A 21,621-nucleotide genomic window follows, 5' to 3' on the forward strand; every position below is an offset into this window, starting at 1 on the left:
TCCCCAGAGGGCATGAGGTCCCCACTGGCTGTCCATGGCACCTCATCTCCACTTTCCTGCCCTGGCCGTAATGATGGATGCCAAACATGAGAGTCCTGTCCCAGAAAGTTTCAAACGAGCTAAGACAAGAACTCCTTCCCTTCTGCTTCTGAGAGCGGGAGACTAGATCCCTACAGTCATGAGCCTGGGTTCCTGCAGCCAGGGGCAGCTCCCTGGAGAAGGCCAGCCTGACACCCAGGGAGAAGCGGTCAGAGAGCCAGAGAGAGAAGGCAACACGAGCCAAGAAATTCCACTTGTGCGGAAGAGAGTTCCTGCTGAATTCCTCTCCCTTGAAGTCTGTCAGCCATCTTTCTCCCCAAAATGCAGCATGATTCTGGGTGCTTCTCGCCACCTCCCCTGCCGCCAGCCTGGTCCAGCCACCAGGGTCTCCTCCCAGGGGTCTTCCTCTGCCTCTCTGGCTCCCCTAAAATTCCTCCTCCACCCAATAGGCCAGGAGACCTTAAATGGATGTCAGTTACATCCTGTCACTTCCTGCCTCATGACCCTGTCACTTCCTGCCTCATGACTCTGAGGGCAAAATCCCAACTCTTCACCTGGTTTCTCAAGGCCCTGGCTGATCTGCTCCCCATCCCCTCCCCCATCTCTCTTCAGCACTCCCGGGCCATAGCAGAGAGCTGGCCTGGAAGAGGGGCAACCGGGACAGAATCCGGTGCCCCGACCGGGACTAGAACCCAGTGTGCCGGCACCTCAGGCAGAGGATTAGCCTAGTGAGCCACGGCGCCTGCCCCTGTTGGATCTTGAGTTCTCTGTGCCGAAATGGGAACCTTGCTGAGCCAACCTAGATGGTTGCAGGCGTGGCAAGGAGCCAGTGTGCAGAAAAACTTGTGTTAGAACTGAAAGGGGCTGGCCTGGCTGGGGAGAACCTCCGCTCTCCTTCCCCACCAAGGGGCTGGGCCCGGCCTGCTTTCTCCTGCTGGGTCACCGGGGCTCCGCAGCCTCCCCCAGCCCCACCCTGCACGGGTCCATTTTATAGCTCCTTGGGAGGAGTTCATGTGAAGCCATGACCTTCACTACTAGAAAACGCAGGCTATAAACAGTCAGCCTTGATTCCCTCGCTCTGTGGTTAAATATTGATAATAAGGAGAAACGCAGAGGGCCGGAGTGGGCACACCACAGCCCTCCCCCCAACACACACACCCTCTGATGGGACTGCAGACTACAGGGCCTCCCTAGCCCACTGCCCCGGGCTGGCGACAGGGACTGGCTATTTTTTCTAACTTGAGGCCAGCACACAAGCAGGGCAGCACCCTCCTCCCAGTTCTTGTAGATTGTGAAAGTCAGGTGGAGCCTGTTTGCCATCCGAGGCCTCTCATTCAAGAGGTCATTCCCCCCAGTGGCAGCGGGGAAGGATCCAGGCTTGGGGGGTGCTAAGGGCACAGCAGCCAGAAGGGCCTGGCTGCCGCGGGCTGGGCAGGCGCTGATCCAGCGATAGCTATGCCAACCCAGGTGCGCTCAGGTGCAAAGACGTCTCCCGTGAGGAGGAGGAGGAAGACACAGTGCTGCTCCCAACAGCAGATCAAGGCAGGCCCCAGGAGCCCAGGATCCAGGGTGAGTCCTCCGCCTGCCCCGGGGACGGGTGGCCCAGGGTTTTTTTTTTTTGGGTAGGAACCATGGCCAACTCCCGTGATATCCCAGTGGGGACCCCAAGGAGACATGACAACTAGACTCGCTAAGGTGTTCTAGAAGGATCCTGTGACAGGCATTCACGGAAAAAGAAAGGAAATCTAGACAGAGCATGACTTTAAGCTTAGTGAAGATAAAAGGCTGGTGTGATGCTCACCCTAAGTGCTCCGACAGAAGGAAGTCCTTCGTGGCTATGGCTCTAACAGAGCAGGAGCTGCTGAAACTCGGTTCTGGGCTTGTAGATCTCTTGCCATTTTAAAAAATCTTTCCGGCCGGCGCCGCGGCTCACTAGGCTAATCCTCTGCCTTGCGGCGCCGGCACACAGGGTTCTAGTCCTGGTTGGGGCGCTGGATTCTGGCCCGGTTGCCCCTCTTCCAGGCCAGCTCTCTGCTGTGGCCCATGAGTGCAGTGGAGGATGGCCCAAGTGCTTGGGCCCTGCACCCCATGGGAGACCAGGAGAAGTACCTGGCTCCTGCCATCGGATCAGCGCGGCGCGTCGGCTGCGGTGGCCATTGGAGGGTGAACCAACAGCAAAGGAAGACCTTTCTCTCTGTCTCTCTCTCTCACTGTCCACTCTGCCTGTCAAAAAAAAAAATTTTTTTTTCCGTTCATGTTTATTTGAAGGGCAGAGAGGGGGAGAGAGAGAGATCTTCCATCTGTTGGTTTACTCCCTGAATGTCTGCAGTAGCAGGAGCTAGGAACTCCATTCAGCTCTCCCATACGGGTGGCAGGGGCTCACATACTTGAACCATCACCCACCGCCTCTGGGGGTGCACATTAGCAGGAAGCTGGGCAGCAAGTGTAGGCAAGACTGTCCCATATGATGCATGCGTCCCAAGCGATGGTTTAATCCCCTGTACCACAATGCACGCCCTGTCCTTATGGCTTTTTGTTGGTTGGTATTACTGTAGTGGTGTTACTGTAATTGGTGTTATTGTAATTCTTTTAATAAATTTTTAAAATATTTATTTATTCTACTTGAAAGTCAGAGTTACACACAGAGAGAAGGAGAGGCAGAGAGAGAGGGAGAGAGGTCTTCCATCTGCTGGTTCACTCCCCAATTGGCTGCAACGGCCGGAACTACACCGATCCGAAGCCAGGAGCCAGGAGCTTCCTCTGGGTCTCCCATGCGAGTGCAGGGGCCCAAGGGCTTGGGCCATCTTCTACTGCTTTCTCAGGCTGTAGCGGAGACCCGGATAGGAAGTGGAGCAGCCGGGATACGAACCAGCGCCCATATGGGATGTCAGCACTGCAGGCGGCGGCTTTCCCGCTGCGCCACAGCACTGGCCCCACTATAATTCTTAAAATATACACTGCACCATGGGTGTCAGCCCCCATGCATCCTCGTACACTTGTCTGATTTGTTCCAGTGATGAAATAACCAAAATAGAAGTTGTCATCTCACATAGAAATACAAGATATGCATTCATCTTAAATGCATATAAAGATACAAAATATACATACATCAAAAGAACTGTAGATGCTGCTTTCACGAAGGTAGTGTGCACTCACAGGGAATGTGTGCTCCACAGAGTGTTCAAATGAGTGTCCTTCCACGTGGGAGACCTGGTAGAGAGAACCAATGGATGGAAGTGCTCTGTCTCTCTCTCTCTCTGTCACTCTGCCTTTAAATACATAAATAAATCTTCAAATAAAAACAACAGAGGAGTTCCAAGCACACATGCTGTGTGTCTGGGCCCCATCGCACTGAGCAGCGTTTCAACCTTCACTCTTTCTCTGCAGCACGGGGGACGATGTGCATGTGGGACAGGGGCCCAGGGCTGGTGCTGGCCCCCAGGCCCTCTTACATCTGCACGGGGACAGAGAGTCACAGTGTGGCTTAGCTCAGTGCAGCTGGCAGCTAGCTGGAGCTGCAGCACTGGTCACCTGTGCTGGCCACCCCGGTCACCTCCTCTTCCCGTGATTCCGTCTCCCTCCAGGAAGGCAGCACGCATCTGAGTCGTCCAGAGACGACCAGAGATGGCTCTTTCTTTTTCTCCGACTGCCGTCCACGTGACACACGAATGATGGTTCCCACACAGCATGTTAACTCGGGCATGTATTTGCATCAAAATCTTTTCCTTTGAAATGTGTGACTGTTTCTTGAGCTTTCTCGGAGCAGTTGGTGCTGGCGACAGCTCTGCAGTGAGCCAGCCCTGCAGCCAGTGCTCTGTCCTCCCGTGTGGCTGTCTGCCACGCGCTCGTCTCCTGCTGCTCCTGGGCCAGCCTCCAAACGCTGCTTTGGGCTGAAGTTGTGGGGCTCCTGCACTCAGGTCACCTCGCTCTCGCTTTCCCTTTTTATTTTTTCCTCGTTAATGCCCCATGACACATTTTCACAATGGTCCAGATAAAATTTATCTCCTGCTTTATTTCTTTAGACTTCTATCTCCATTCCGATTCCCTGTCTCCCCCTCCGGCGGAGACAACTATGCTCATGTGGTTCCTGTGTGTCCTTTCATAGAATGTCCTCTTGTAGAATGCGTGTTGTCATTGTATGTGCACTTGTTTGCATTTTCATAAAGGGTGTGGTATTCCTCCTTCTGAGCCTGGAGGGTAATTTCTTTAGGATGTGGTCTGAGGAGCAGGGCCGCTGTGTCCCAGGCTGTGCAGCCTTAAGCAGACTCCAGATTTGCCCTCTAGACTGCTACCTCTGTCTACACTCCCTGAGTACCTGAGACTGTAGTTCCAGAGGCCCACCCACACGTGACATCAATAGCTTTCTGTCTCTTTTTTAAAAAATTATTTATCTGAAAGACAGAGCTAGAGAGAGAGATTTTCCATCTGCTGGATGGCCATGATGGTTAGGACTGGGCAAAGCCGAAGCCAGGAGCCAGGAGCTCCATCCTGGTCTCCTGGGTGGGTGCAGGTGTCCAACCACTTAGGCCATTCTCCATTGCTTTCCCCAGGCCATTAGCAGGGAGCTGTATCAGAAGTGGAGCAGCTGGGACTCAAACGGCACTCATATATGATGCCAGCGTCTCAGGTGGTGGCTTTGCCGACCACACCACAACGCCGGCCGTGGGCTACTCTGCTTCTGAGACAGCTCCCTGCTAACGTGCCTAGGAAGGCAATGGAAGACTGTCCAAGCGCTTGGTCCTCTGCCACCCACATAGGAGACCAGGATGGAGCTTCCGGCTTCAGCCTTCAGCTTGACCCAGGACTGACCATCATAGCCATTTGAGGAGTGAACCAGTGGCTAGAAGATCTCTCTCTCTCTGTCTCTCTCAGTCTCTCTGTAATCCCAACTTTCAAATAAATAAATAAGGAGGAGGAGGAGGAGGATAGTAGCCAGGACTCAAACCGAGGCTCTGATTCGGGGTGCCGGCATCGCAGGGGGCTGTGCCACCATGCTGGCCCCTACTTCATCGATTTCTGCCTCCATCTTTATTATTTCTTGTTTGGTTGTTCAGAAGACCCGGTAATCCAGAGGGGAGAACTCTGTCTAACCACTGTGCACCGGAGGCAGAGCTAGGTGGGGCCAGCTCCTCCCCTCTCGTTTCCTGCATCCCTGCGCCAGGAGCCGAGAGAGGAGGCGGGGGGAGAGGGCGGCGGCCATGTGGTGGTGTTCTGGACGGAGGCATGGAGCTGGGCTGTGCAGCCACCAGGTGGTCCCTGAGCCCTTGAAATGTGGCTAGTGGGAACTGAGATATGTAATGATTTACGCCCAATTTCAGCGGCTGGTACTGAAAATCGTAAACGATCTCAATAATTTTTATCTGGGTTGCATCTTTAAATGATATTTTTCATCTACTGGCTTAAACAGAACATGCTGCCAAAATTCTGCTCACCCATTTCTTTTCTTAATACAGGTACTAGGAAGTGTATTAAGCGGTGTTAGAACAGGTCACACACAAACACGCCATTTGTGACATTTGTGGGGATGGTCTCAGGTCTGGTGAATGCACGTTGCTTAATTTTGTAGGGATGCAGACAGGCTCGGATTCAGGACGGGATTTGTCCAGGCAAAATGGGGTCAGGTTTTCCCTTGGAAGCAGCAGAAACCAACTCTGAAAACTTTTCTTGCCCCCTACCCCCCAAAAAATGACCTCACAGGACACAAAACAGGGGCTGAAATGATGGCGGCTGCCCGCGCCTGGCCCGAGGGGAGAGACTGTGATAGGCCCAGCCCCCGTCACGTGAGGAGACAGCGGCCCGTGATTGGCTACTGAATGAAACCAGAGGGCGCGAGGCTTCGCTAAGGCAGCGAGGCGAAGGGCTGGGGCCTCAGAATGGCACTGGGGTCGCACGCTGCCAGCCTGGAAGCGGGATGGCCTCTTCAGGGGTCTCCCCGCCCGTCAGTGGCTCGGTCCTCCTGGCTCCCGGAGCAGGACTCCTACCCACCTGCGTGATGAGCTTGAGCAGGGCTAAGTCACTGCCACCGCGGTGTGTGGGCTCTGCTTCCCCAGGCCCCACCAGCGGCTAGCATTGGGGCTGTTCTGGTCCCATAACCTGGGCCAGAGGAGGTCAAACCGGGGTGGCATCCGGTCATGCTCTTGGCTTTATTTCCAGGGGTCTTCAGTGATCGTCCGCGGGGGAACCAGAAGCTAGGAGGCCTGGAGGGTAGCTGGGAACAGGAGCCAGAAACAGACCCCAACCAGGAGCCGGGTCATGAACCCTACTGAGGGGGCTGTTGGAGCCCCAGCTGGCACGTCAGTGTCCCGGGAGCTTCTGGAAGAAATGCTGTGGTTGTTTCGTGTAGAAGATGGTAAGCGGCAGAGGATGGGGTGGGGTGGGGGTGCGTCTTCTACCCGGGGAGCAGGTGAGCTGCGCCTCTGCCTTGGATCTCACCAGCACGGCGGGCGCATGTCTCCTCCCGGACATGGCCCGAGGCTGGGCGGCTCCATACCCACAGGGTTTCGGCCACACTGGGGCCTCTGTCTTCAAGGGGGGCTCACTGGTTTACTCAGCTACCCATTAAGCTCCCACTGTGTGCCAGGCACTGTTCTCAGACCCACATCTCTGCACGGATGGAGGAGAGAAGCCACAAGACACGGAACTGAAGTGTCTGGGGCGTGGACTTGAGAAAAGTGGATAAATTAGCCAGGGAAAGATAACGGGAAGTGTCCAGCCTGGCAGTGGGGTCACTAAAAAGATGGCGTTCGAATAGACCTGCAGCCTGTGAAGGAGTGAGCCGCACAGATTACGTGGGGTGGAGAGCATTCCTGGCGGAGGGGCCAGCAGATGGCAGAGCACGGCGGCTGGCCCCTGCCCCATTCCAGGGTGGCGTGCACAAGCCTTGAGGACCCGAGTTCAGCCTGGCCACAGCTGTGAAGCCAGCACAGCGGCCCCCACCTTCCTGGCCTCTGGCTCTTTCCTTCCTGACCAGGCACTTCCCGGGGCCAGCCCTGACAAAACTGAATTCTGGACCCACCTCTCCCCTCCCGCTCCTGCCCCCCTCTTCCCAGTTGCAAGGCTGCACACCCCCCTTAGAGGAGGGTCTCTCCAGAGCCAAGGCTGTGTCTCCCGTGCCCCCCTCCACCCCAGCCACAGTCTGGGAGCTCCCAAGGGCAAGGGGCTCCTCTTCGCCTTGGTTGGGGTCTGCACAGCCGGGGACTGCTGATGCTGTGAACCTGGTGACTGGGCCTGAGGGGCACCTGGCCCTGACTCAGTGCTGTGTCCTGTGTGTCTCTGCCAGCAACTCCTTGGAATTATTCCATCCTTGCCCTGACGGTGGTGGTGGTGGGGATAAGCATCTTCCTCCTGATAAGGAGCATCCAGGCAGACAGGTAAGGAGCTGGCCTGGGGGGTGCAGGGTGGTCTCTGGGAGGTGAGCAGCCCGCCTTCCTGGGAGGAAATCTAGGCAGGGACTTGGCTGTCCACTCCTTGGGGACTTCGAAATGCGGCCTCGGGCCCCTTAAGGACCCAGAGTTGTTTAAAAACACAGCAACTGGTTACCAACCCCTGGCTCTGACAGGTGCAACGCCCAGGGGAGTGTACCCACTGGGAAAGTGCTTCTTGCCCCTTGCACCTGTTCAGGAAACATCTCCAGCAAGGTCAACTCAAGGACTGGGAGTTACCAGAAGGAGTGTCAGGCTGCGGAAGTGCGCACTGGGAGCTGATAAGTGCAGTGTGCAGGTCAGGGCTGCCCAGACGCAGACGCGACTGGGGCTGGTTAGGGATTTCCTGCCGCAGCTTTGGGGAGCGGGTGTGGGGCCAACAGTCATGGGACCAGACAGTGTGGTTTGGTGCAAAGAACCCAGGATTTGGGGTCAGGAGACTGAAGTGCCTGTGCCAGGTGTGGGCTTCTTTGGCCTCTTTGAGCCACATTTCCTCACCTGTAGTGGGAGAGAAGAGGCCGTGACAGGTGAGCTCACAGGTGGCATCAGGATCGGGGAGCCGGTGCACAGGCAGGTGGCAGCTTTTTCTTTGCTGATGCAAGATCCAACCCTCCCCCTGACCCCTGCAGCTCCCAGACTGCTGAGGATACCCCTCATATCCCTGACTCCCTGGGGAGACCCAGTCCCACCCCAGCCACAAGGTCTCCTGATCAACACTGTTTCCCCACCCCCACCCCCCGCCCCCAGGAATCCAAAGATGCAACCGCTGGAAAAAGAAACTCCAGAAGTCCTGTACCTGAGGGAGGTCAGATCCAAAGATGACAGGAGCCTGGACAACCTCAGAGAGACCCTGCTATCCAAAAAGCCGGACTTCGCCCAGGAGCAAACCGAGCTAAAAGACAGAGACCTCCCATCGGTCCTCATTCCAAACCCATCAGAGTCAGACAGCTAGGGAGGGCGCAGGAGCTGAGCTCAGCGTGGGGGCTTGAAAGCCCTCGGGTTTTATGGTCTTTACCATAAAACAGCCCAACCTTCCTATCAGCAGACTGTAATCAAAGCAGAATTCTGTTACTTACAAAACCTTTTATTAAAGTGTTTCTGGAAGTGCACAGTTGGAATTGCACAGTTTGTTCACCTGGTGTTGCACACACACACACACACACACACGTGGCTTGGAGCAAAAGTGCAAACTCCAGACCTGGCCCATGGGTCTGAAAGCCCGGCCAGGACTCTCAGCATTGGGCGTAGGTACTTCATCGCCTGCTCTTTGACCTCTGCCTTTCCATCCATGGAATGGGGCTGAAGACTGCGTGAGAAACGTTTTCACTCCAAGTTCCTGGAAGGCAGCAGAGTCTGGGCTTGGAATCCTCTTCTCCCCACCAAAGCCCTCTCATTTTACCTGCTTAGTTGTTGAGAGTCTTTGAGAGACTTCCTGTGGACTGGGTTCGTGGTAAACCAAGTTAGAAGGCCATGGCGCCCCCTGCCTCTCAGAGCCTTCTGCGGCTACCGTCGGGATCCTGGGGGAGTGTCCTGGCCGCAGGTCTGAGCCCTGCTGCTGGGGGATAAGCTGTGGTGGCCACACCAGAGAACTGATGCAAAAATGTGCTGTATTAACCCCAGATGCTTTAGCTTCTATCTTACAAACGCAGGCTTTGAACACAGGGACCTGTGACCAGGGGCACTGTGTCTTGCCCAGACTATGAACGGGTAGGGTGTGCTTCTGCCTACGAGTGGGCAGGCTGAGTGCCAGCTGCAGCTCCCCGGAGCCATGGGCCACTGCCACTGGAGAGAACAACCCTGCTCTGCAGCCTTGATGATTAAACTTAAGGCAGGGTCCACGGACAGTCCTCAGCAGTGGGCGAACAAGAGGACCCTGCCTGCTGGTGTGCAATCCTGCAGAACGCCCTACACTGGATGGCCCCAGCCCCTTCCTTCTTCTCTCGTGAGAGGCAGAGTGCTGGAAATAGACCTGCCTACGATGTCTTTTTCCTATCCAGGCTGTCAGGTGGCATTAATAAGTCGATTTTCCTTGGGGAAACTGCGACCTGCAGCTGCCCTGCCTTTCATGTCCACAAGGTGGCGCTGGGACATCAGGCCCGAGCCTCCCTGGGCCAAGTTCAGCTATTGCCCATCAGGGGCCACTGCTGGCCAGGCTGGAGCTAGAGCAGCAAAGGGTCATGGCAGCAGGGACACCGTGACTTCTTCCTGCTCAAGAGTGACCCCAGCTGTCTGGGTGGTCCCAGTGGCTGTTTCCCTCCAGAATCTCAGATGCAGTAGTTCCCATGCAGACCAAGGAGGGATGGGGGAGGGAGCAGCACCCCCGCTTGTCTCTGCAGCTCACACAGGAACGCTGCTGGGGCTGGAAGCGGCCTCAGCTGTCCCCAAGGTGGTCTGGGCTCTTGGTAGCGACGAGCCAGGCCCTGCCCCGCAGCCCTGTCCAGCGGCCGGGCCTGGAGTTCCCAGGGAGGGGCTCTCAGAAGATCTTGAAGCCCTTCAGGAGGGTCAGGGTGGGTGCCTTGCGCTTGCTCTGGGCGCGGGACGACTTCACCGTGACCAGCTTGGCCTGGGCCACTGTGGGCATCTCCTTCAGGCTGACCGTGGACAGAGTGTTGAACGTGCAGCTGGCCAGCCCGTGCCGGGCAGTGAGCGGAGCCTGGTGGGGCAAGACCCTCTCCTCCGAGATGAAGAGGGGCCGGGCCAGGGGGCTCTTCTCCAGCTCCCGCCGCGCCTCCCGCACCGCCTCGTGGAAGACGTGCTGCACGTGCTCAAAGTCCAGGCAGGCAGAGACCTCGAAAAACAGGCACCCGAACCTGCCGGCCAGAGCCGCGCCCTCGGCCTTGGTGACCTGCCTGGGGAGGAAGCAGGGCGAGGCAGGAGGCAGGCGTCAGGGGTGAGCTGCCTGCGGTCAGGCAGAGCCCGCCCTGTGCCTAGCTCCCGCTCACTAGCTGGGTGGCCTGGGGCCATGGTCATCTCATTGAATCTCAGTTTTCTCATCAAAGCAATGGGACATCTGCCTCTTGGGGTTGGCGGGATTAAGCAAGCCACTTTTGTGTCACGTGCCGAACACAGCACTTGGCACAGTAAACTATGGCTGGTCACCAAAGTCCCCTGTGGCCGGAGGAGGAAGGCTTTCCCAGCCCATCCCCCTCCAGCCACGTGGGTTCCTCGGGCAGGAACGGGCCCCCCACAGCCTCTAGAGAGAGGCAATTGTCTGGACAGAATCTGCAGGGGCGTGACAGGCGTGGCTCAGGCCTGTGGGTAGCAGGCGCCCTGGGTTCAGGAACAGATTTGTTGGCCGGCCTAGGGAGGGCCGGGGAGGGGGGCAGGCTGACAACATTTCATGGGCAGGGTGGGGAGCGAGCGAGCAACACCTGCTCCAGCTTGGCCCATGCCACTCCTGGGATGTGTTCTGAAAACACAGGCTCTGGAGGGGGAGGAGAGAGGAGGCTGGCTCCTGGGTAGGGCGGGTGGATTCCCGAAGACAGACAAGGCGGGGATCCCCAAGGGCTTGAGGTTCCACGGGCTGAATCCTCCTGACCACCACCCACTGCTGGGCCACCCACCCTCTGCAGTTCCTCCCTCCTCTGCGTGAGGGGAGACTCCAGGGGTGGAGAGGCTTTCTGAGCCAAGGTGAAGGTGGAGGAACGGGGCTGGGGGTGGGCTAGCTGCCCAGGGTCCTGCTCCATGCTAGGAGAGGGTGACTCAGACAGGAAGGGCCAGAGCTGAGCCCATAGGTCGCCACCTCCTCAGAAAGCCCTTTTGAAAGAGCCTCATCAGTGTTTGCTGCTAGGACGAGTTTAGCTTGCTCCTGCAGGGCCAGCGTTGCGAGATGAACTTTGAGCAACAGGACCCCCGAGCAAGTAGGCGCAGTGAGAGTGGGTGGCGCCGGCCCTAACATCGCCCAGTTTCTTGTTTGGTTGCAGCCTTGTGAGAATTTTGTCAGTGACTTAGGAGCCACTTGCTCTCCCACATTCTACCTTTTCAGCTGTGAGATGATCACGGGAAGCAACGGCCAGTGCTTGGCTAAAACATTTACTGTGCTCATCAAATCCTGACCTATGAAATCAGCCCTGGCCAAGGCAGAACTGGGGATGAGCGCACTCGCCTGGGCTCTGGGCTGGGATGCGGCTCCCTTCAAGCCCCCATCGTCTTTGTCATTCGTTCCCACACCTTTTGTGGAGGATCCCTTTGGGAAAGACTGGGGCCAGGACGGAGGTCAGCAGTTTGCTCCCCATTTTGGAGACCGACTTATTTTGGCCCCTCCTCCGGGCTTGGTGAGTCCTCATGGACCACCATGCGGAGTGGAGAGGCCAGTGCTCAGCTGGAGAGAGTACATCCTCCCTCGGCGCCTCCCAGGTCCAGCTGGTTGCAAACACAGTGCCAGACAAGGGTGCACCGTTCCCTGCTGAGCAGCCCTCTGGCCCTGTCTGTGACCTCCACTTCAAGTCCCACCCCTTCCATGAGCAACTACTCTCACTCAGCACAGCCAATGGTGGGAGGGAGCCTGGGGGCCGTGCTTGGGCGGGGCGAGAGCTGGCTAGAGCAGCCTGGACACCTGACCCAGGGAGCCAATCAGAGCGTCTCCCTGGAATTAGAATTGGGCACCAGATGGCCAGTCAGCCCCGGAGAGTGGGACTGGAAGTCAAAGGGCAAGGCCAAGGGAGCTCACAGAGACTCAGGAAGGTGGCAGAAGTGGCCTTGCTCTTGACCTTCAGGATCCGCCCCTACGCAGCTCAGATCCGCTTTCCTTCCTCTCCACGGCTGCCTGGGGGCCAGCACCCTCCCTCTCACCTAAGGAGGAGGGCATCCCTGTTCCCAGCAGGAGACAGAGCCGGCAGGTGCCCCTGCCCCGAGAGCGAGAGCGGAGGGGAGGCGCGCGCTCACCGGTACTGGGCCATGTCCAGCTTGTTGCCCAGCAGCAGAGCGGGGAAGCCGCGCTGTGTCTCCTTGGCGTGCAGAGCCAGCAGCTCCAGGTAGCTGCTGCTGCCCTCGAAGCTCTGGCGGCTGTCCACGCTGTACACCACCAGGAAGGCGTGGGCCCAGTTCAGGTAGCGCTCGCAGTTCCTGGGGGTGTCCTGGTGACGGAGAGACGCCCCTCGCAGGGGCGGTGGGGGTAAAAGCTTTCACCTGAGCTCTCCTCGCCCAGCTCCCCACTCCCTGGGTCTTTGTATATTGTCCCCCGACACAGCCCTTCTCAAAGGGGCACTTGACTGTGGATTGGGCCTGGCATGAAAGGAGACATTGTCTCATGAGCTCCCCCCCCACCCCTACATCACCCAACCAGAGCCTTGGAGACCGTGGCTGCTTGGGTACAGAGCCATGGCTGCCACAGAGACCTGGCTGTCCCTGGCACTGCTAGTTTCGGGTCAAGTTCATGATGCCCCTTGGGCTTCTGAGAGTAACTGGCCCCCACGCCCTGCTTTGGGGAGGTGTTCATGCTGGAGAGGGGCTCCCTCCTGGAACGTCTGTGTGAACAGGGGCACACCTGTCCCCATGTGTGCACGAGCATGAAGCCCCATCCCGCGAGATTCCAGAGCTGATCCAGTAACCATGAGGTCTCCCCAGGCCCCGTCCCAACCTCCTCCTTTGGCAAATGAAGGAGTCAGGCCCACTGAGCTCAGCCCTCACTCAGGGTCACACAGCGAGGACCCAGATTCCCAGCTGAGCCCCACCCCCTCCCCCACACCACCCTAGGCCAGGGCTCCTGGGCGGAGGGGGCAGCGTTACCGGGTCTGCGGTGTCCATGACCCTCAGGTGCACAGCCTGGTGGTCCACGGTCTCCTCGGAGCTGTAGGTGTCCTCTGCAACACACACAGTCAGCGGCTCAGAGGCGGGGCCGGGCTCCTCTGCACTGGAGCCAGGGGACCCTCATGTGGGATGTGGCAGGACCTCCCACCAGCAGTCACTCAGATGCCACAGCTGGGGGCACAGGACCACAATGACAATCACCCTCACGACCCCAGCCCTCCCCTGCACCATGGCCCCTGCCCGTGAGCACACTAGGTCCTCAGCTTTCCCCAGATGTCCTCTGTCCCCTGTCACCCCAAAGAAGACCCCACTGAGCAGAAACGGGGTGCTCTCTGCCTTCCAGTGTGAGGAGGCAGCCCTAGCCCTGGCTGAGTTCACAATGAGATCCTTCTCTCTGAGATCCGTGGGCCAAACCAGTCCTGGACACCCTCTGGGACACAAAGCTGGCAGGTGGCCAGTGTGGCCCACTGGCCCGATGGGCAGCCCAGGTGCAGGAGCTGCACTGCCAGACTCCAGGGCCCCCAGGCTGCTCCACCCACTGCCTGCAGGACCCCCCCCACCCCCCGCCCAAGGTGACACTCCTGCCCCCCAGGGAGAAGCAGGAGGGAGAAGAGAAGCAGGGGAGGGGAGTGCGGGCAATCATTCCCAGTCGGAGATGTGGAATCAAAGCCAACTTAGCTACTTCTCAGCGGCGCGGCTGAGCCAACCCACTCGGGCTCTCGGAGGCGGCTTCCTGGTTTTGAAATGGGATTAGGAAGGCAGCACGGCCAACAGGCTTTCCAAGGCCTTGCTCTGTGACCGGTGAGTGCTAAGTGTTCTTCCCGGCACCTCGCGGGGCTGGGTGAAGGCTGGGTGTTCTCTGGAAAGGGCTGGGGGGCCGTGCGGATGCTTCCTGGTCAACAGGGCAGGCTCACATTCCTGGGCGATTCTTTCTAATTTTTACTTTTTATTTTGAAATAACTTTAGACAGATGTAAAAGTTGCAAAATAGCAAATAGTTTCCATGGACTTGTTATTCAGCTTCCTCTAATGCAAACATCCCATACAGCCACAAAGCACACCCGGCAAAGCGCGAAGGGGCCCTCGTTATCACACCGTGCACTAAATTAGGGACCTTATTTGGACTGCATGAGCTGCTGTTTTTTTTTTTTTTTTTTTCCTTCAGGTCTCCAGATCTCAAACCTCCGAAAGCAGGAGGTGGCCAGGTCTGCAAAGGGGACCTCATTGCCATTCTCCCTGCGACCAGCCTTTGTCCGTGCCAGACACCGTGGGCCACGTGTGAGAGTGCACTTGGTTCTCGCCTTTCCCTGGATGTCCCCTACCCCATGTCACCCCAAAATCCCTACTGGGCAGACCTGGGCATGTTCTCTGCCTTCTCGGCAACACCCGCTGTGAGGAGAGCAGCCCCAGCCCCGGCCAAGTTCACAGTCAAGCTCTTCTCTCGGAGGGCCACCGGCCGCCAAGCCGGGCCTGGACACCCTCCAGATCTGCTAGCATCCAGCATGAATCACAGACAGCCTCTCGTCCCCAGCCTGTTTGGGGACTTGGAAAAATAGCTGCTCTTATGCAAAGACAAAAAAAAAATCTAATGGAAAATATGCCCCAAATGTTGAACTATATTTGGTTCAGGAAGAGCTGCCCCGAGATGCCCACATCGTGCTCAGATTCGCCTTTGTTTGCCTTCCGAGGCTGTCTGAGGCCCCTTTTAGTTGCTCCCCTCAAAGAGGTGCAGGGGCTTCAGTCTCCTGTGTGCCTCCCAGCACAACGGCCCTGCCTGCTGCCGGCAGATCCTCTGCAGAGAACAAGGCAAGGCCCAGAGCCGGAGGGAACCTGCCCAAGGCCACTTAGCACCCCATCAGGCAAAGGAACACTCGAGTGGGCTGATGCCTCCAGAGACCCCCTCACCCCGTGACCCCCAGGGGATCAGCAGGTCCTCCAACTCCATCCGGGTGAAGTGAGAGGGAGGGCAGAAGCGCTCAGTCCCCTGGGGATTGAAATACGGATACACAGGCTGGACATGGCCCCGGAGGTCATCCTGTCCAGCCTCCCCTTGCAGACCAAGGCATTGGCACCAGAGGCTGGGGCTGGGACATGCTGTCCAGCACAGCGGTGTGCAGTCTCCCCGACGCCAGCCCTGCCTCGGCGTACCATGGCATCCCTAAATATACGACCTTCGTGACTCCTCCTTCTAGTTCATATTTATGATGAGAAAAGAGGCACTTCCCAAATTGGTTACAGTAATATTAATGTTCTTAAAGGCACCAGGGCAGGGCCGGCATTGTGGCACAGCAGGTTGAGCCAGCATCCATATCAGAGTGCTGGGTTCGAGTCCCGGCCGCTCCACTTCCTGATCCAGCTCCCTGCCAATGTGCCTGGGAAGGCAGAGGAAGATGGTCCAAGTACCTGGGCCCCTGCCACCCATGTGGGAGAGCTGGATAGAGTTCCAGGCTCCTGGATTCAGCCTGTCCGGGACCTGCTGTTGCAGCCATTTGGGGTGTAATGGAAGCAGATAGAAGAGCGAGCTTCTCTCTCTCTCTCTCTCATAATTAAGCAAACAAATATTTTTCTTTTTTAAAGGCTTCGAGTGTGTGTTGGGTGATGCCTCAGAAGCGGTGTCATGTCCTTGGCTAACTGGGCTGAGGGCTAAAGAGGTGAGAAGCTGGAGAGAGGGCCCCAGCCCTTCTACAGGAACATTCTCTTGGAGACCCCACCCCTCCCAGGGGCACGCAGCGCAGACCAAGCCCTTGAACAGGCAGGGATCTCTAGCCCTTAGGGTCGCAGCCCGCAACAAGGCACAACTGTTACACACACAGGGCAAGGCTGATCAGCCCCATCTTCCAGATGGGAAAACCAAGGCCCAGACAGCCCAGTGCGCCACAGAGCCGCGTCCAGGCCCTCCCTGGCACAAGGCTGCCCTCAGTGGGGAGCAGGTGGAGGAAAGCTCTCGTCTGGCTGCGCACCTGAGGGTTTCCGTGATCTGAGACAAATCGAGCCCTCAGTGGGGATAACAACAGGAGCTCTTCTTTGGAGAGGAGTCCTAAAACCAAAATTCAACCGCACGGTGCAGATCACGTGTGTTGTACCTGGTACTGCGCCGCAGGCTGGAACTGGGAGTCGAGCCCCAGCCAGAGGGACTCCCGAAATGAGCTCCCACTCTGGGGAGGCCCTGCAAAGCCACGCCTCCCCTGGGAGGTGCGGACCCTCTCCACAGTTCCCCTCCCAGCCCCACCACCGTGCCCAGCAACGGGCAGAGGCCGGCCCGTGAGGCCTCTCCCCCGCAGTGGGATGGGACCTCTGCGAAGCAGCCCTGGGCTCCCAAAGCGGCCGCGGTGACGTGTCTGGTGGCCTCCCCGGTCCGTGGCTCTCAGGGGGCAGTGAGTGACCAGAGGCCAAGGTGACTAAGCCCCGCGCGGCCGCCCTCCCTCGCAACAGTGGACCGCACATTCTACCTCAGGGTCAGAATTCCAAAATTGCTCAATCAGGAAGCTCAACCCACGGCTGTAACAGGATCCCTCGGTGGGACCCCGTGCAAAGGCTAGGGACTGGGCACAGGGCGGAAGGGACTGGAGGCAGGTGCCCAGGGAAAATACAGGGTGCCCGGGCAAACTTGAACTTCAGGTAAACCAGGACTACCTTTCCGAACAAGCCTGGCCCGGGCAATGTTTGACCCAGACAGAGGCCATCCTTTGAGGGACTGTCCCTTGTCCCTTCCCAGACACCCCAGCCCAATGTGCCCCTCCCCTGGCTGCCTCCCCATCCTGTCCTTAATCCCTCCACTCCACTCCCATGCCTGCCGTGGCCTCTCCCCACTGGATCCCAGGTCCTGCTCTCACAGGAGTCAACCTCTGCTCCTCACAGGGCCCGCCCTTGGCCCACAGGCCTCAGCCTCTCCTGCCCCGAGGCACTGAGGCACCTGTGGTCAAACAGAGCTTTGCGGAGCAAATCCCCTGGGAGCTGTCAGCAGGGCCCCTCCAAACTGCCGGCACCCTAGCATTTTGTTTAAGGAAGCCTTGAAGGAAGGGATTCTGCTACTTAAAGCAAGAAAAAAAAAAATGGAAGGGTCTGTTTCCATTGTAAGATCTCTACTTTTATTTTTTAATTGTGTATTTAGTTGAGAGGCAGACACAGAAAGAGAGTGCACTCCCATCCACCAGCTCACTCCCCAAATGCCTGCAATGGCCAGAGCCAGCGCCAAGAACCCAGAACTCCATCCGGGTCTCCCACGTGGGGAGCAGGGGCCCAATTCCTTGAGCTGTTCCCACTGCAGCCCAGAGTCTGCATTAGCCGGAAGCTGGGGGTCAGGAGTTCAAGCAGGCGCTCCGACAGGGGGCACAGAGCTCTTCACCGGCATCTGAAATGCGGGCTCAACTCCCGCGCCAAGGAAAAACACGTTCACACCACGAGACTGCATTTCCCTGAAGTCTCTCCCTGCCCCACCGCAGCACCCGAGTCCAGGCAGAACTGAGCGCTCGCCGGCACCAGCAGGCGACCGGGCACCTTCCTGCAGGCGTGCGGGCGGCACTGCACGGTGCTGGAGCCCTGGGTTCCCTCCGAGGGTTTTTGGGGAAAATTTTTATGAATGGGGAGAACAACCTAAGACCACAACAGCCCTCTAGGCTTAGCTTATCCAGAGCCCTCTGGGGTCCAGGGGACCGTCCACAGCCAACATGGGACACAAAGGTGAGCCCAACGAGACATGGGTTCTGATGCGATTCTGCTTCTGTTTGTTTTAGATGTTAGGGTTTTATGGAAGAGGTTATTTTAGGAAAAATTCCTGCTGCTAAAAATAATTTTTATAAACCCCAACCTGATTAATCCAAGGGACTCAGCCACCATGTGTGGGAAGCCATTTGAGGAGGAAGGAAAAACAATTAAGCGTCTATGGTGGGTGGAGTACTGGTGAGATCTTTTGCCTCTATTATTTCTTAAAATTCTCACAGTCATTTGCTGATGTGTTTTATGCACATTTTACGGGTGGAATCAGTAGCTCAGAGAGGTTAGGTGACTGGCTTACGGTCACACAGCCAATAAGTGGCAGAGCCAAGGTTCGAACTCAGCTCTGACCGACAACAAAAGATGTTTTTCCCAATGAACCATGATATAGCTCAAACAACACAGGGCTGGAACATGGGCTCAGAAGCCAGCGCCCCTGGAGAATCTTCCAAACGTCTGGCCCAGCTTTGCTGGACAGAACACTGAGTGACCTCTCGAAGAGCAACACCTGTCTGGACGTGGGTGTCCTGCTGCGTTTGATTTTCCTACTCATGCTTACGCATCACCACACCTCACGTGTTAGGGCACACGGCGACTCTCAGTCCTCTGACTTGGGAGTCAACCGTGGACGGCTATTTCTGGCACTGAAAACTATTTTCCAGGGTGAACATTTGGTGCAACAGTCAATATGCCACTGGGGAGCCCTGTGTTCCGTATCGCAGCGCCCGGGTTCGAGTCCTAGCTCCGCTCCAGATTCCAGCTCCCGGCTAACGCCCTGGGAGGCAGCAGGTGCCGGCCCCAGTATTTGGGTCTCTACCGCCCACGTGGGAGAAACTTGAATTGAGCTTCCAGATCTTGGCTGAGTCCTGGCCCAGCTGTTGCAGGCATTTGGGAAGTGAACCAATGGACAAGAGATTTCTTTCCCTCTCCCTCTCCGTTTTTCAAATAAAACTGTAAACAGCTTAATTTTTTTTTTAATTTGCCCCATGGGCTGAGTCATCCTGGTAGCTGCTCCCTTCTGCCCCTACATGTGCAGTCCTGGGCAGGGCCCACCCAGGGGCCAGGTCCCTGGGGAGCATCTAGGGGGGCAGGCAGGCAACAGGAGGTCCAGGGAGAAGTGGTTTCTTACCCAAATTGGGGTCATATTCGCTGATAAACCTCTTGGTCAGAAACTTCACGGTCAAGGCTGCAAGAAGCAGAAAGAAGTTGGCTCAGTCTCGCCTGCTGTGTCAGGCGATGGCCCCGGAGGCCGCCCCGCTCATTATAGGAAGGCCTTCACTATCTTCCAGGACCCCTGGCTGACATCAAGCCCTGCTCTCCAGGAGTCAAGGCGAGGGGTGGGGTGGGGGCTGAGAAGTTGGGCTGAAAGACTCCAAAGCAACCCTGGGAATGGGGAGCCGAGTCTTCCAGCTGCACCCTGGTTTTGTGGTTTTTTGTTTTGTTTTGGTTTTGTGTCTGCTTTTTATCGGCAAGAAAAGCAATGAGACGTCAACCTAAGGGGTGTCTGTGAACCTGAACTTGGGGGTCAGTCAGGATCAGCCTGGACGAGTCATATCAATTCTGAAGTCTGGGGCAGTTATTCCAGCTTTGTCTACAGGCCACAGAGAGTGAGGGCAGGGATGAGCAGTGAGCGACTCCTGGGGGAGTCACACCCTGGGCCCCGAGCCTCACATCACAAGTTGTGACCGTCTCTGGAGCTTCCACACCCACCCTGGGGTCTCGGCAGAAAGTTGAACCCTAGAACGAACTTCTTCCTGTGGAATGTGTTCGCAGGGCTCCGATTTTGTCCAGAGTCTGACCACATAGAGGCCAGGGTCAGCCAATCATACGGGACTCTTAACACAGTCGTGCAATATTGTCAAGAAAATCCTTAAAATTCTTTCCTAGGATTCCTAACAAGGTCAGTTTGCAAAGTAACACCCTGGGAATACATATTTTAGAATTTAAATTCCTTCATTAAAGTAGTTACCGGCTTAACAGAGAGCTATGGATAACAAGCTGAAAAAAAAATTTTTTTTTTGGTGGGAAAACCAGATGCAGAACCCGTCCTCTGAGCCAGAGGCAAATCAGAGTCAGAGACGACCCCACAGTGAGGCGCGAAGCACCTCCCTGAGCCAGGAAATCCAGGACTAGCAGAGTGCAGGGGCCCCCTCCACCCTCCAGCTGTCTAGGACTGTGAGTGGAAGGTGGAAGGGCAGACCCTGTTTCCGGGGTCTCTGCCTCTGGGGACACCCCTCCACGCCTGGGTGACAGCTGCTCCGAGAGGGGAAGGCAGAGTCTAGCATTGGCAGAAATCATCTTAGCTTTGAGACGCCCACGATCCTGCTGGTTCAGCAAGGACAAGTGCCAGCCCTCTGGGACCAGAGGCCACTGTGTTTCCAAAAAGTCAGAGAGGGGTCTGGCTTGAAACAAATGCATCTGATAAGAACGCACGGTGTGTGCAGAGTCCCAAGGGACCGGGGTGAGGGTGTGGGGGCTGCAGCTTCCCTGAGAAATCCCAGCCCCCGCGGACATCTGTCGGCTCCCTTCAGCCAGCAGGGGAGGGGCAGCCTGGAGCCCTCTCCCCCACCTTCTCAGGGAGCAGCAAGTCTGAGGCTCAGAGAGGCACCCTGGGCTGGAGACCGGCGCCCAACAAGGTCTTTGGGTGCCAGTCACTAAGAGTGACTGCCGGCCCCAGGCCTGGAGAGGAGGTGGGGATGCTGGCAGGCGGGGAGAGTAGCAGAGAACCGGGTGGCACAGAGAGGAGCCAATGGAGACAGAGGGAAGAGGCAGCAAAGGGGCAGCAGGCAGACGGAGCCGAGGCGCTGATGTCGACGCCAAGAGACGAGGGAACCCAGCCACGGGGAAACTGAGGCAAGAAGGCCATTGCAGTGCCCCGCCCAGCCCACCTGGTGGAGAGGCCGCCGAGGCCCGTGCCCGGCCCCTGCATCTCCCCTCCCCAGCCTCCGGCCCCCACCCGCGCCACTCACCCGACTTGCCGGCCCCGCGGCGCCCCAGGATGGCCAGGTTGACTTCGAGGGGCGCGCTGTGCGCCGCGCTGCCCGCGCGAGGCTTCCCGAACACCGAGGCCATGGCCACGCCGCGCAACCCCGTCGGGGCCCCCCCGGGCACCGCACGCGGGATCCCCGAGGCTCGCGGGAGCGGCCCCGTCGGTGTCCGCGCCCCGGGCGGGAGCCGAGAGCCCAGCCGGCCGCGCCCCCGCTGCCCTGCCCGAGCCGGCCGGAGGAGGGGCCGGCCGGCGGGCGGGGCGGCGCGGGGCTCCGCCGAGCTCCTTGTAAGGGCTGCGGGGCCCCCGCGGCGCGCTCTCCTCCCGCGCCCGGCCGGCCGCGCCCCCGGCTCTGGGCTGGGCCTCGAAGACCTGCGCTCCCCGGGGGCTGGCTGGGAAGGACGGCGGGAGAGGGAATCCCGAGAGTAGGCAGTGTAGGGAAGAAGAATTTTCCAGGCTTGTCTGAAACAAGAGCTACCCATCTCGTTGTCCTACCAAGCCCAACCCGCCGCCTCCTCCAGGAAGCCTTCTGGGTTCAGCCCACACCTTACCTCTTCTTCAGGTTACAGCCGGCTCAGTCCAATTCCCCGCCTCGCCTTTGGGGACTCCAGCGGCTCCTGGAAGGAGGAGGAGGACCCCGGACTAAGATTTCCTAGGCAGTGCAAGTTCACCTCCCAAAACCCAGCCCATGCAAGATGGAGATTTCTTCCTGATG

At 57.8% G+C, this 21,621-nt stretch overlaps 2 protein-coding genes across 3 annotated transcripts; one reads left to right on the forward strand and one right to left on the reverse strand.

Annotated features, from left to right (window-relative positions):
* The first annotated feature begins 1,193 nt into the window (after nucleotides 1–1,193).
* On the forward strand, nucleotides 1,194–8,569 carry SLC51B (SLC51 subunit beta). The gene is made up of 4 exons (XM_008268887.5): nucleotides 1,194–1,608; nucleotides 6,193–6,388; nucleotides 7,319–7,409; nucleotides 8,208–8,569. Exons 2-4 carry the CDS (start codon nucleotides 6,292–6,294, stop codon nucleotides 8,410–8,412), a joined length of 393 nt encoding a protein of 130 aa, XP_008267109.1. The 5' UTR covers nucleotides 1,194–1,608; nucleotides 6,193–6,291; the 3' UTR covers nucleotides 8,413–8,569.
* Nucleotides 8,524–21,621, reverse strand: RASL12 (RAS like family 12). Of its 2 annotated transcripts, none has more exons than XM_089310581.1 (5): nucleotides 21,458–21,621; nucleotides 19,050–19,106; nucleotides 13,188–13,261; nucleotides 12,345–12,535; nucleotides 8,524–10,309 (listed from the first exon to the last, which is right to left on the reverse strand). In XM_089310581.1, exons 3-5 carry the CDS (start codon nucleotides 13,203–13,205, stop codon nucleotides 9,934–9,936), a joined length of 585 nt encoding a protein of 194 aa, XP_089166707.1. In that variant the 5' UTR covers nucleotides 13,206–13,261; nucleotides 19,050–19,106; nucleotides 21,458–21,621; the 3' UTR covers nucleotides 8,524–9,933. The 2 variants fall into 2 exon arrangements, with proteins under 2 accessions (XP_089166707.1, XP_002718092.1); XM_002718046.6 differs by lacking the exon at nucleotides 21,458–21,621 and adding an exon at nucleotides 20,890–21,135.

Source organism: Oryctolagus cuniculus, chromosome 12, assembly GCF_051225735.1.
Source record: "Oryctolagus cuniculus isolate XC-2025 breed Fujian yellow rabbit chromosome 12, ASM5122573v1, whole genome shotgun sequence".
In the NCBI taxonomy this organism is placed as follows: Eukaryota; Metazoa; Chordata; class Mammalia; order Lagomorpha; family Leporidae; genus Oryctolagus; species Oryctolagus cuniculus.

Bases quoted from the DNA above. Each gene is read 5' to 3' on its own strand.
- SLC51B (XM_008268887.5), top strand. From the start codon at position 6,292: ATGAACCCTACTGAGGGGGCTGTTGGAGCCCCAGCTGGCACGTCAGTG. The intron at 6,389-7,318 runs GTAAGCGGCAGA...TGTCTCTGCCAG, and splicing joins GTTGTTTCGTGTAGAAGATG to CAACTCCTTGGAATTATTCC. The intron at 7,410-8,207 runs GTAAGGAGCTGG...CCCCGCCCCCAG, and splicing joins AGGAGCATCCAGGCAGACAG to GAATCCAAAGATGCAACCGC.
- RASL12 (XM_002718046.6), bottom strand. From the start codon at position 20,992: ATGGCCTCGGTGTTCGGGAAGCCTCGCGCGGGCAGCGCGGCGCACAGC. The intron at 19,107-20,889 runs GTGAGTGGCGCG...TGCTTCTTGCAG, and splicing joins CCGCGGGGCCGGCAAGTCGG to CCTTGACCGTGAAGTTTCTG. The intron at 12,536-13,187 runs GTAACGCTGCCC...CTCCGTCACCAG, and splicing joins TCATGGACACCGCAGACCCG to GACACCCCCAGGAACTGCGA.